We start from the raw sequence: 11903 nt of genomic DNA, 5'->3' as shown, positions 1-11903 counted from the left end.
GCTAGGCTGTTGTGTTGAACGTGCGTGGACTAGGACGAGACGGCATGTGGCGGGCGGACGGGGAGCTTGGGACCGATCCTCGACGCGTACTTTGATCAGGCGGAAACGTTGGACGACGGCAGCCGCGTCCGGTTCGACGAGATCGAACTGGGCGAGGACGACGACAATGACGCAGTTTACCCCAACCACGTCGCCGCCGTCTAGTGTTGGCCACTACGGCACGAAAGGCAGTCGATCGTCTTTGTTTCCTCTTGTTGTCTCCGTTCGTGTTGAATGCATCTTGGTGGCGAGAAGGCAATAGGAGGTTTTGGAGCCGGAACGGATCCGGAGCACGCATTCTCGCATTCATACGACGTGGACGATGCAGGATTCTCTCGTGTTTCTAGACTGCTTGGTGTGTGGACGCTGCTGATTGTTGTCAGTATCCGGGGCGTCCGAGTCGTACTTGTACCCGCCGGGAAAGCGCAACTGTCGTCTTCTGGTACTCGGTCCGCCAACTATCAAAACCGATGGCGACGCCGTGGGTGTAGAGAATTGACCGAGTACCGCCGTGTCGAATGGCTTGATGTAAACATCAAAACTCTTGCGAACCGTTGTCGCACCCTTCGACGTGGCCAGCGCATACGGTGTCATCCCGTCCTACACGTACAGACAGCGAAAAGGGTGGTTAGGGTTGTATTACCTGGTTGGGCTTGCGGATGCTGGTGGCGGCGCCTCGCTCGAGGAGCTGCAGGATATGCCACCGGCGCGCGCACTCGTCTGTCAGATGCAGTAGACAGAGCGCCAGGAGGCCGTTGCGAGGGGCCTACATCGTGTGAGAGAGGGTGAACGAGAGAGCGATGCTACTCGACGCACGGCTTTTTGGACCACGTCGATCGGTGCGTGGAGGTCCAGAAGGAGCTGCGCCATGCGAGGCTGGTTGCTCGTGTATGCTGCGACCAAGGGCGCTTCGGATTGCTATCCATTCCAAGGATAAGCACCACACATCTCATGCCAGGATGTGAGCTACTCGTACCTGGCAGCGCCGGGAGCAATCCCAGTCGATGCTGTCATGGAGGTCACACGGGCTGCCGAGGTACGCCCCCGCGCTCACGAGTACCTCCACCATGGCCTCATTTCCGGCCAGCACCATACGCTGGAGCAGCGTTTGCTCCTACACCAAGAAATTGCGTCTGCGACCACTTCAGTTTTCCGAGAGCGCACCTCGATCATGGACCGGACATTTGCGCCATGGTCGAGTGCATAGACCGCCGTCTCGACGTCGCTGCGACCGAGGGCGCGGGCGAGGAGCCGGTGACTAGACGACTATGGTACCACGCTCATTAAACCCGTCGGATACGAGTATGGTCACACCCCCGAGATGTCGGCGCCGTGGTCGGCGAGGAGGCAAACGACGTCAAAGGCGCCGGCGTCAATTGCATCCTCGAGCACGTGACGGCGATACTAGCTGATAGAGGTGCAGAAGAAACAGAGAGGTACTATTCGCAAACCTTGTAGAGATGCGATCCGACGTCGCGTGCAGCGACAGCGAGGCGTCCGGACACACCGCACAGCCCGTCTGTGGCCAGAGAGACGATGGATCTATCATCCTTTTGCAATCCAGACAATGAACTATCTATCTTGAAAAAGGTCTTGGAGTGGGCTACGTCCGTGATGGCAAAGGCGTCGAAGAGGGGGCCGGGCGACGAAAGTAGCTCATCGCCTAGAAGGAACATAAGGCGCTCGTTCACCTGCGCGCATCGCACCGTCGGGCAGCGGCGATGTGCGCGCCCGTGCGTCATCCGGTGTGAGCATTCTGGACGATTGATGGACGTTAAGAGTCGAAAATGCAGTGTGAGTGATTCGATGAGTTGGCCTGTATCAACCCCGTCATGTAGTTTGCATATAAAGGGCCCCACCACCAGGGGGCATGAAAACACCATTCCTTGCCCTATGCCGCCATGTACGACATATGGGCGATTGGCCGGACCACCGGGACACCACGGTGTCGATCGACTCCTCCTCGCCAACGCCAACGTGCACCGCTGCAACGACGTACGCTTCGGCTCCCTACATTCTTGTAGCGCGGTGAAACTTGCGGCGGCGGCGGGTGGCCATGCCCGCATCGTCACAAGCCTCCTCGCCGCCGGAGCCAATGTCCACCAAGGCGACAACGTAAGTGGCCTCCATCGGCAACGCAAGAGGAGAGTGCGGGATACCTACTGTAGCAAGGCATCACTCCGCTGGTTGAGCGGGCCACGATCTTGCTCGAGGTGAATGCCACCATCGAGTGCACGGCGGTAGGCGACCTTCCTTGCAGTTTTCGACGGACGTTGTGGGATGTAGCGCGGACCTATGGTGCACGCCGTCACGCGAAACCATACCGACGTCGTCTTGCTGCTGTGCTGCGCCATCGTGGCGCGCGCCGACAAGCAAGCGATGCGACGAGGCGACGTCAACAGTTCGGACGACCTGTCTGATGAGACTGTCTTGGCACATGAGCCGTCTCGGAGAGACAAGTGCGTCCCGTCGTAGCAGCTTAGTATAAGCGCGAACCGATCGCTATGCGCTGTGCGCGGAAGGAACCATCACACTAAAGTACCAAGCAGCGCTCGATCTTCGAGCAGACACTGTAATATCAAGACAGCGTCTACTGCGAAACACTGGTTCGTACCTTGCTATGTTTTATTTAAACCATACAAACGTTGTATGGTATGAAATACCCATGCAAACCATGCGAAAATAAACTCTGTCAGCCAATCATTTGACGACAATGCCAAACGCACGATGCCGATTGGCCAAAAAGTGGCGCCGTGAACAATTGTTGGTGCCCCTTGGATCAACTTGGTTGGTCTCGTTCCATCTTCCGATTCGCCACCGCAAGAAGCATGAGCCTCTACGCGCCGCCGACGACGGCCGAGATGCTGCAGCTCAACGCTGCGGACGCGTCGTCCGTGTACACGACCAACTTCCTCCGGCTGCAGACGACGCAGCTGCTCGACGAGGTCCGCATCGCCTACGACAAGGTCGGTGGCGTCAACCCGATCCTCGTGGCCATCAAGCAGTGCTTGGACGCGCTGCCCGAGCAGCAGGTCACGTCGTCGTGCTTGGCCATGCCGGGCCTGCCCACGCGCAACCTCCTCAAAGAGGTCGCGCTGCAATTCGCGCCGCCCGCGCGCCTCGACGTGCTGGGCTCGCACACGCTGCGCCATGGCATCAAGAAGGCGAGTAGCTTGACCATCGACTTGGCCGTGACGATGCCGTCGTCCTGCTTTGTGCCCAAGGACTTTCTCAACTACCGGTACCACGACAAGCGCAACCTGTACCTCGGCGTGCTCGCCGGCAGCCTTCAAACGCTCCAGGTCGACGGCGCCGCCGTCGTCGCATCGATCCGCGTCACGAGCTTCCATGGCGACGCCAACAAGCCCGTGCTCGTCGCGTCGCTTGCCAAGAAGATCAAGGGCCAATCCATCATCCTGCACGTGTACCCGGTCCTTTCGGAGGACTGCTTTAGCGTCGCCAAGCTCAACCCGGGGCGCAGCAACATCCGCAGCGAGCCGGCTGCACCCACGCCGCGCTACAACAACGCAATCCTCGAGGACATGCGCATGCTGAGCCACCTCAAGGCGCTCCACACGGTCGCGTCGCAGTCACCGGCGTTTGTCGAGGCGTGCATGCTCACCAAAGTGTGGCTGCGCCAGCGATCGCTCGACATGAACGGCTTCCAGGCGTCCATGCTGCTGCTCTACCTCGTGCACATGAAGAAAATCCACCTCACAACGAGCAGCGATGCCATGTTCAAGATCTGGCTCCAGTTTCTCGCCTCGTACGACGTGAGCACGCCGCTGGTGTTCCCCGCCGACGGCGACGTTGTCCCGACCGAGGCCGCGCTGCACGTGTTTTCGGACGCATTCGACGTCGTTTTCCTCGACGCCTCGAACCGCCTCAACCTCTTTGCGTCGCTCTCGACCTCGGGCTTTGCGGAAATGCAGTGGCTCGCGCAGCAGTCGTACCACTGGCTGTCCCAGGGCACGCTCCTCGACTTTCAGCGCGTCTTCATCCTCCAGCACTCGGTCTACGCGCGCTACGACGAGTACCTTCATGTGCCGCTGCCCAAGGCCAAAGCCAACGCCGTCCCGACGCTCGAGGTCGACCTCGATGTGGCCTGGCCCGCCTACGTGGCGGCGCTCGCGACCAAGGCGCTCGGAAACCGCGTCGCGCGCGTCAAATCGCTGATTACGCCGGCGTCGACGTGGACACTGCAAGGCCGCCGCCCGCTGCCAACGTTCCTGACCCTCGGCCTCTCGATTGTGCCGGAGCACGCCACGCGCATCGTGGACAAGGGGCCGGATGCCGACGACACGGTCGCGGCGGCCGAGTTCCGCGCGTTCTGGAAGACCAAGGCGGAGCTGCGTCGCTTCAAGGACGGCGCGATCGTCGAGGCGGTCGTCTGGGACGACGTCAAGCCCCACGAGATTCTATGCGCGATCGTGTCGTACATTGTGCTGGCGCACTGCCCGAGCATCGGCGACATCACGTCGTCGAACGCGACGCTGCTCGAGGCGGACACGGATGCGACCGCGTTTGCCAAGCACGTGCCCGCGCTGCAGAAGACGTGGAACGCGCTCGGCGCGACGCTCCGGTCGCTCGACGACGTGCTTCCGCTCAAGGTTAAGGACGTCCAGCCCGTCGCGCCCGCGTACCGCTACACGAGCGAGTGCCCGCCGCTGCCGCATCCGCTGGCGTCCAAGACGCCGATTTCGGTCGCCTCCAAGTACATTTCGACGGTCGTCGAGCCGGTGTTGGTCGTGCTCCAGTTTGAGTCGTCCTCGAGCTGGCCGACGACGGCGGACGCGCTGGCGAAGGCCAAGCTCGGGTTTTACGTGCACCTCGCGCACGCGCTCGACGAGCACAAGTCGCGCGCCTACACGTGCCACGTGTTTGCGACCGGCGTCGACGTCGCGGTCGACGGCTACGTCTTCCGCCTCCTGCTGCACACGGAGCGCGACCGGTCGCTCTGCGCCGACTTTGGCGCGCGGCAGTACGCGGTCCCGCACGCGATGCAGCTGCACGCGCTCCAGAGCCGCCACCCGAGCTTTGCGCCGACCGTCCGCTTTGTGCGCACGTGGCTCGAGTCGCAACTCTGCGCGTCGCTTCTCCGCCTCGAGACGGTCGAGCTCCTCGTCGCGTCGCTCTTCCTCTCGAAAGAGGCGCCGCCGACGTCGATCCTCTCGGGCTTTACGCGCTTCCTTACGCTGCTGGCGTCGCACCCGTGGGCCGAAGAAGCGCTTATCGTGGACCTGCAGGAAACGTGGAGTGAGAAGGACCACCGCGAAGTGCAGAAGCGCTTTGACGCGTCGGTGACGCAGCCAAGCACGCACCCCGGCCTCTTTGTCGCGGCGTCGTACGAAGCGATGGACACGCTCTCGAGCTGGAGCCGCGGCAGCGTCCACGGTACCGACGAGCGTGCGATGGTCCATCGCCTCGTGTCGCTGGCGCGGGCGACGACGGTGTCGTGGTTGCACTGGCTCAAGACGGGCGGGGCGCCGCACGCGTGGCAGAGCTGCTTTGCCCACATCATGGACTATGACGTGGTCTTGCACCTGGACACGGACGCGCTGCCGTCGACGAAGCTCCACTTGAGCAGCAAGGGACCGTTTGGGATGGCGTACTACAAGAACATGCGGCCGGACGCGTCGGCGCTGTACCTCGGGCTGGACCCGCTCTCGACCGTGGTCGTGGCCCTCCGCGCCCGCCTCGCCGACTTTGGCCTCGTGTTTGCCAACAAGGAGGTGATTGCGATTCGTTGGAAGCCGACCGCGTTTCTACCGACGCGGTTCCGTGTCATGAAGGCGACGCACCTCTTGCCGCTCGAGAACGACAGCGGGTCGGCGGTGCCGCAGATCTTTTCGCTGCTGCGCGAGATCCAGGACATGACGCATGGCATCGTCGCCCGCACCGAGCTCAAGGCGTAAGCGACTCTATAAGTTAATACTCGACGACTGTAATCCATTGCTCATGTCGCACCGTCTTGGCCCTCGCATGCAATAAAAGTAACGTGTCGCTGTGAACGCCAGCACTACAGAAGCTTGGTCGTAGCCACTTGAGTACAAACGTGGCAGCTACATACGCGAGTGCCGACTCGTCCTCTCTCCAAAGGTCCGTTTTCTCATCCTAGCACGTCCATCTCGTTTGTGTGCTGTGCCCACCTTGCTCGGACGCAAGCCTCTCTCGGCAGCATGGACTACCGAGTATCATTCCTCAGAGGCGTGCCCTCCATGATCCCCAACCCGCGCCGGGCGATGTTGATAGCCATGGTTGGTAGCTTGGATTATTTCTTTTTACTCACTTCCGAGTTCACTTCCGAGTTCCCTTCCGAGTCCAACCGGCATGTGCCTTGACGTCACAGAAGAGAGTAGTCACCGTCGACTCATACAACGTCCTCGATCGGCGTGTCGGGAAGCGGTAGTGCCGATGCGAGCCGAGGAGGAAGCACGAGCTCGGCGGCCAGCTTCTTTGTATACATTGGCTGGAGCCGCCACGTTTTGACGTCAAAGACCAGTAGAGAGCCGCGCCATGAGACCGTCACGAGGCCGCTCAGCAGCGCCGACGCGCGATCCATGTAGTAGACGTCGCCGAGCAGCCACCCGTCGTGTGAAAAGAGAAACTTGGCGCCGGCCGTGAGCAAAAGCGACTCACTGCGGCGGACGGACGCCGACACGGGCCACAGGCTCCGCACGAGGCCGTAGCAGACTCCGTTGCAGACGACAATGATGAGGATCAAGAGCAGGACGCGATCCAGAAACCCGATCGCGATGGTGCCGGTCGAGCACGTGACTTGGAGGTCCAGTGCCGTGGGGACGCAGCGGAAAGCCATATTCGCCTTGTGCTGAACGGGTCGGAGGGTTGTAAGACACGCTGCGACTGCCCACACGAGCACACTGTTGATGGTGACGTAGCGAATCGAGTGCTCGCGTGTGATCGCGAGAAAAATGTCGTTGAGAATACCGACGAGCCACGTGACCTCGCTAGCGGCCAAGCACGTTGTCAGCGCTGACGAGGCCTCGGTCGCAAACGACACCAGGTGCGGGCTTGGGTAGTGTAGCGACAGTGACGTCGCCGTCGACAAGAGGCAGAGCGCAGTGAAACTCCGTACGACCAAGAGCGGGCGGCCCACCCAGACGATGCCGCCGACGCGACTGAGCTCGAGCATATTAAGCCCTTCGACGCGGCCGCGGCTGACGACAATGTAAACGCCTGCAACGGCAGCGAGACCCGCCATGACGTAGGTGATGTACTGGACGGTGGCGTGGGCGTATAGAGCAAACATCGACGAGAGCTCGGCGGCTTCGACCGGCTCGACCGTTCGGACGACGAGGTCTGAGAGCAGTGTGAGCGATCCGTGGTCGCCTGCAAATGTCACGACATCCCGCTGGCCGCGGAGCCACTCGAGTACAAACATCGAGCCGAAAAAGATAAAATTTTCATCCAGAAGCGGCGTCGTGAAGAGCGCGAGGGGGACTGATTCGTTGAGAGTTCCGTACTGCATGAGGGAGATGTTGAGCGCCACAAGGGCGTCCATGGCCGCCGACTGCGACGGTATGTGGAGTGGCGCCATCGTCGACGTCCATTGCGTGACGGCCGTGAGCGTGGCTTGGCACTGGGCGACTGCATTCGGCACTTGCAGACAGTGGTCGTCCATGGTGCTAGTGTTTGATAGAAGCGCCGCAAATACCCAGCCATCCAGCGTCGAGGTAAACGTCGATGCGATCACGCCGCCCGTGCATTTGCTCTCAAAGAGGAAAAGACGTAAGAAGCCCGCCGAGATCGGACTCGAACTCGCCATCATCAAGTCGGAGCAGAGCAGCGACCCTCCCACGGTGTTGAAGCCAAGCTTTAACCAAGGCGCCGGAACGAGCAAATCCAAAAAGCTTACTGGCAGTCTTGCGTAGGCGGCCTGCAAGCTCACGGCGCTCGCACGGTGCGTCGCGACAGCCGACATGATGTCCCGAGCAACGGCGCGGACGACCGGTGGCACTTCGACGTACTTGGCGTCAATCGCACCAAACGGACCCAGCGCTGCACGGACGACTGCATACCCTGCTGGCAGCGGCGCCGTCAGAAAGGTGGCGTTCGCCAAGTAGACGTCTTCCAACGATGTGTTGGCGTATGCAAAGACGGGAGACGACCGCAGCAAACTCGTCTGGTTTGGCAGGTTGGCCAGGTCGTTGGCGAGCGACCAGTAGAGCTTGTATGTGGTCTGAAACTCGAGCCGATACTGGCCCTGGCTGCGCTGGAGCGTAAACGGGTATGTGAGACCGAGCGCATTGACGATTCTGTATGTGTTGTCGAGGCCGATAATCTTGAAGTTTTGCCACTGCAGCTCGTACGACTGGAGACCATAGCGCTGCCAGTAGGCGACTTCGTCTGCGACAGAGATGCGTGGTTGGCTCACTGAGGCGAGGAATATATGTCCTTGGCGCGTCGTTGAGAGATCGTTGCCAAAGGCAGAGCCGAACGAAGGGCCCCAGCAAGCGACCCAGTCGTCCCACTCAACGTTGCGAAGCAGCGACTCGAGGTACACGGCAGCGTTGGTTGGCATGGTGCGACGACAGCGAGCTTGGCGCTTAGCGGTGACAGCCATGTCCCAGACGCCATTAAAGTCAAGGAAGCAGTACGGTGTAAAGATCCAGGGTGCGTCACAAGCATCGGTGGCTCGCAGACCTTGCACAGCGTCAATGAGCGTAGTCAGAGTTGAGTATGCATGCGAGCACCAAAGTGGGTTGGTGAGCTCGTGATCGATGCGTCTGTTGAACCGATCCTATTGTTCGCGGGGTCGGTGAGCTTGAAGTCTCCGTTCGTTTGGTTCATGGCGATGCGACCCCAAAAGCAGGTCGTCAAGAAGACGTGGGTGCTCGAGAGGTTGAAGCCGGGCCAGATGAGGTCGTTGACGAGGGTGCTCTTGGCGATCTGCAAGTACGAGTAGCTGCTACTGACAGCAGCCAGAACGTAGACAAAGCCAGCGACAGCAACAAGACGGCCATGCCACGGCAACGATGGCAAGCGCACTGGCTCAGCCGCAACGGTGGTCGATGCTACAGGCGCTTGAGCCACATGTACGGCGACCCAAAGCTTGACGTCAAAGAAGACGCGACCGTGCTGCAGCGGCATCAGCCCCGTGAGGACGTAGCCGATGTCATCGAGCTCGTGATGAAGCAGTGCGTTCGCGACACCTGAGAAAAGAACGGTGATCGGGCGCCGACTGTCGACTCGCGTGCGGTGGTGTCGCCAGCAGATCGCAATAAGAAGGCAAGCGACTTGGATGCCGAGCAACACGTAGAGACGCTGCAAGCTGCCAATTGAGATGGAGCCATTGGTGCATCTCAGCGAGTAGAAGTAGTCGGTGCTAGAGCAGTTGCGCTCTAGCGTGGTGGCTACGGTGACCGGTGCAAGCACATCAAGAAGGCTGTAGATGCACCAGACGACGGCCGCCGCACCCATCGAGCCATCGGGATGGAGCACGAGCTGGCACTCGTACACGACGTACGTGATCCAGTTGGCTTCGCCTGCCAGCACGATCGCTTCGTAGAACGGACGGCCTGAGCTTACGAGCGCCGAGACCCCATTGGTTTGCGTCAGTGTCACGGGGGCAGTGCTAAGAAGCAACAGCGCGCAGGCGCCACGAAGAAACATGAGCGGCCGCCCAAGCCACGTCGACGCAGCCACGCGGTGAAACACAAACAAGTTCTGACCCGCAAACGCCAAGCGGGTGCGTACAGCCAGCACTGTGCATGCTACAGCAATCGCGACCAAGACCACGGACGAATAGAGCAGCATGTAGAAGACGATTGTGGACGCTTGGCTCAGCGGCGCCGTGTTGGGATCTTGGGTCCCAGTGCTCTGATAGGCGTCGGAGATCAGCACGAGCGTGCCGTTGTCGCCTTCAAACGAGACGACTTCGCGGATACCGGTGGCCCACTCGTAGGCGTAGACCCAGCCAAGCGGATTGGTGTCGTGCAAGATGGGTGCCGTGAGCAGTGTCCACTCGGAGCCGTTCCGATCGGAGGCAAACTGCATGAGACTCACTTGCATGTCGCTGATCACAGCGGTCAGTGCGGATGAGAGCGTCTCGTTGATCAAGTTCTGAGATGTTGTGAGGTCGATGGCCCTGGTCACGTGACGAATGCAATCAATGCTCGCAGAGACCACGGAGATGCAGATAGCCATCGGTGATACGCTGGGTCCGCTCAAGCTCAGAGCAAAGAGAATGGCGGATGGCTGGGCTACCATGGTTGCTGAGGATGGCTGACTGCATGCATCGCCAAACGTAAAGGCAGACTGCACGTAGCTGCGCCCGATTCCGTTCAAGCACATGGGGTTGCCGCCGTAATAGAGATACTCGTCCACGTCCCACGCCGCTGGTAGTGGCTGCGCCGAGAGTGCTGGGAGCTGTTCATAGTCGCGAGCGGCTGTGGCGTTGGCTTGTACTGCTTGGTAAAGCACGCGCTGAAAGCTTGCGATCGCATCCAGCAAAGCAGTAGGCGGAGGGAGGACGAAGAGGTCCACGGACAAGAACGGTCCGATGGCGTCGCGCACAAGTCCCGTTTGTTTGACAAAGCGGCCGCGACTGTCACTGAGGCCGAGGAAGCCTTCAAAGCCAGGTGTCGCAGAGTAGATACACTGTGTCTCCATAATGTAGTTGGTTGAATGACGCACGAGGCTCTGGTCGCAGGTGGCTGCGAAGAAGATCTCGTTCATGAAGAAAACGTTGAAAATGTTGGAAGTCCAAGATCCCTGTGCGTAGGTGGGTCGTTGTAGTTCGATGGTTGTCGCTATCCCAAGTGCGTTGACGACTGTCATGGTCGACTGGAGGCCCGTGAACGCGATGTTTTGCCACTGCAACTCAAAGCGCGTCACGCCAAACGACCGCCAATGCGTAGCTTCGTCGACAAGAGAGAGGCTGGCAGCTGCTGTCGCGGTAAACCATTCGTGGCCGTCGGTGCCTGATGCGTTCACGGCAGCAAAGACAGCTTCGTTCAAGTCATCGCTGTAGGCGTCCATGAGCCTACCCCACTGTACATTACGAACGATTGCGTCCAGATAGATGGCGCCGTTGAAGCGGTATCGCTCCTTGCACCGCGCCTGGCGAGCGACTGTGTGGGCGAGCTCCCAGCGCTGGCCAAAGTCCACATAGCAGAAGAGCGTGGGTAGCGTCATGGATTGATCAGCGCTCATGTTGCGAATGTTCAGGATCGCATACTCGATGGACGTGAGCTCAGTGAGTAAGAGAGCCCGCGCGCGCGTCGGGTGGGGCACTGGCAGCTGCGTTGCGCTATAGGACTTGGGCATGACCAGCTGCGTGAGGTCCACGACACCCGAGAGACGCTGCTCCAAGGCATGGTTGATGGCATCGACGAGAAAGAGCTGGTACCCTGTCGTGTTGAAGCTCGGCCACCAGAGGTCGTTGGCAAAGCTGCGCGAGAGGAGAACGAGGTAGTAGGCACCAATGGCCATGGCCGACCAGAGGTAAACGAGTCCTGCAATAGCCACCTTTCGCTGCGACCAGTGACGAGATGCAGCGTCGAGGTCGTAGTGCCACGGACCCGCGGGTAGGACGCGGCTCATTTCTCCAAGCGTTGCTAAAAAGTGCAACCCGCCGTTTCGAGGCCAGAAACTGATTTACTACTCGTACAGTAGTAGTTCGTACGCCAAGCCTGTTGATACTCCTGTCAGCTTTTGCACATGAAGCAGTATTGACTACTAACCCTGGTACACATATTCTTCTCGAGTTGCAGCGTGGTTGCGCCAAGATCGAGCTCTCTCATGAATTCCTCGCGTCGGTTGCACGATCGGTGCTTTTTAATGGGTCCCTGGGGTGCACCTAATTTGACAGGTCCCAATTTTGCATTCATTGGGGTGTGCGA

The 11903-nt window shown here is 60.0% G+C and overlaps 4 protein-coding genes across 4 annotated transcripts; 1 reads left to right on the top strand and 3 right to left on the bottom strand.

The window, feature by feature from the left end:
- Nucleotides 1-29: 29 nt before the first annotated feature.
- Nucleotides 30-1794, bottom strand: SPRG_10793 (hypothetical protein; the record flags this gene model as incomplete). Its single annotated transcript, XM_012350356.1, has 9 exons — nt 30-65; nt 547-639; nt 683-805; nt 856-957; nt 1016-1153; nt 1204-1305; nt 1354-1443; nt 1647-1702; nt 1746-1794. 9 exons carry the CDS (start codon nt 1792-1794, stop codon nt 30-32), a joined length of 789 nt encoding a protein of 262 aa, XP_012205746.1.
- Nucleotides 1795-2843: 1049 nt separating this feature from the next.
- On the top strand, nt 2844-6009 carry SPRG_10792 (hypothetical protein). Its single transcript, XM_012350355.1, has one exon. It carries the CDS (start codon nt 2868-2870, stop codon nt 5952-5954), a length of 3087 nt encoding a protein of 1028 aa, XP_012205745.1. The 5' UTR covers nt 2844-2867; the 3' UTR covers nt 5955-6009.
- Nucleotides 6010-6409: 400 nt separating this feature from the next.
- Nucleotides 6410-8581, bottom strand: SPRG_10791 (hypothetical protein; the record flags this gene model as incomplete). Its single annotated transcript, XM_012350354.1, has 1 exon — nt 6410-8581. The coding sequence occupies one exon, from the start codon at nt 8579-8581 to the stop codon at nt 6410-6412; it is 2172 nt and encodes a 723-aa protein (XP_012205744.1).
- Nucleotides 8582-8727: 146 nt separating this feature from the next.
- On the bottom strand, nt 8728-11493 carry SPRG_10790 (hypothetical protein; the record flags this gene model as incomplete). The annotated part of the gene is made up of 1 exon (XM_012350353.1): nt 8728-11493. One exon carries the CDS (start codon nt 11491-11493, stop codon nt 8728-8730), a length of 2766 nt encoding a protein of 921 aa, XP_012205743.1.
- Between the last annotated feature and the right edge of the window lie 410 nt (nt 11494-11903).

The sequence above is a fragment of the Saprolegnia parasitica genome (genome assembly GCF_000151545.1).
Source record: "Saprolegnia parasitica CBS 223.65 unplaced genomic scaffold supercont2.64, whole genome shotgun sequence".
Lineage (NCBI taxonomy): Eukaryota > Oomycota > Saprolegniomycetes > Saprolegniales > Saprolegniaceae > Saprolegnia > Saprolegnia parasitica.
The sequence above is the reverse complement of the archived record's forward strand: the minus strand, read 5'-3'. Positions and strand labels throughout refer to the sequence as shown.

What these genes read in the sequence shown, in the direction of transcription:
- SPRG_10792 (XM_012350355.1), top strand. Translation starts at nt 2,868, where the DNA reads ATGAGCCTCTACGCGCCGCCGACGACGGCCGAGATGCTGCAGCTCAAC.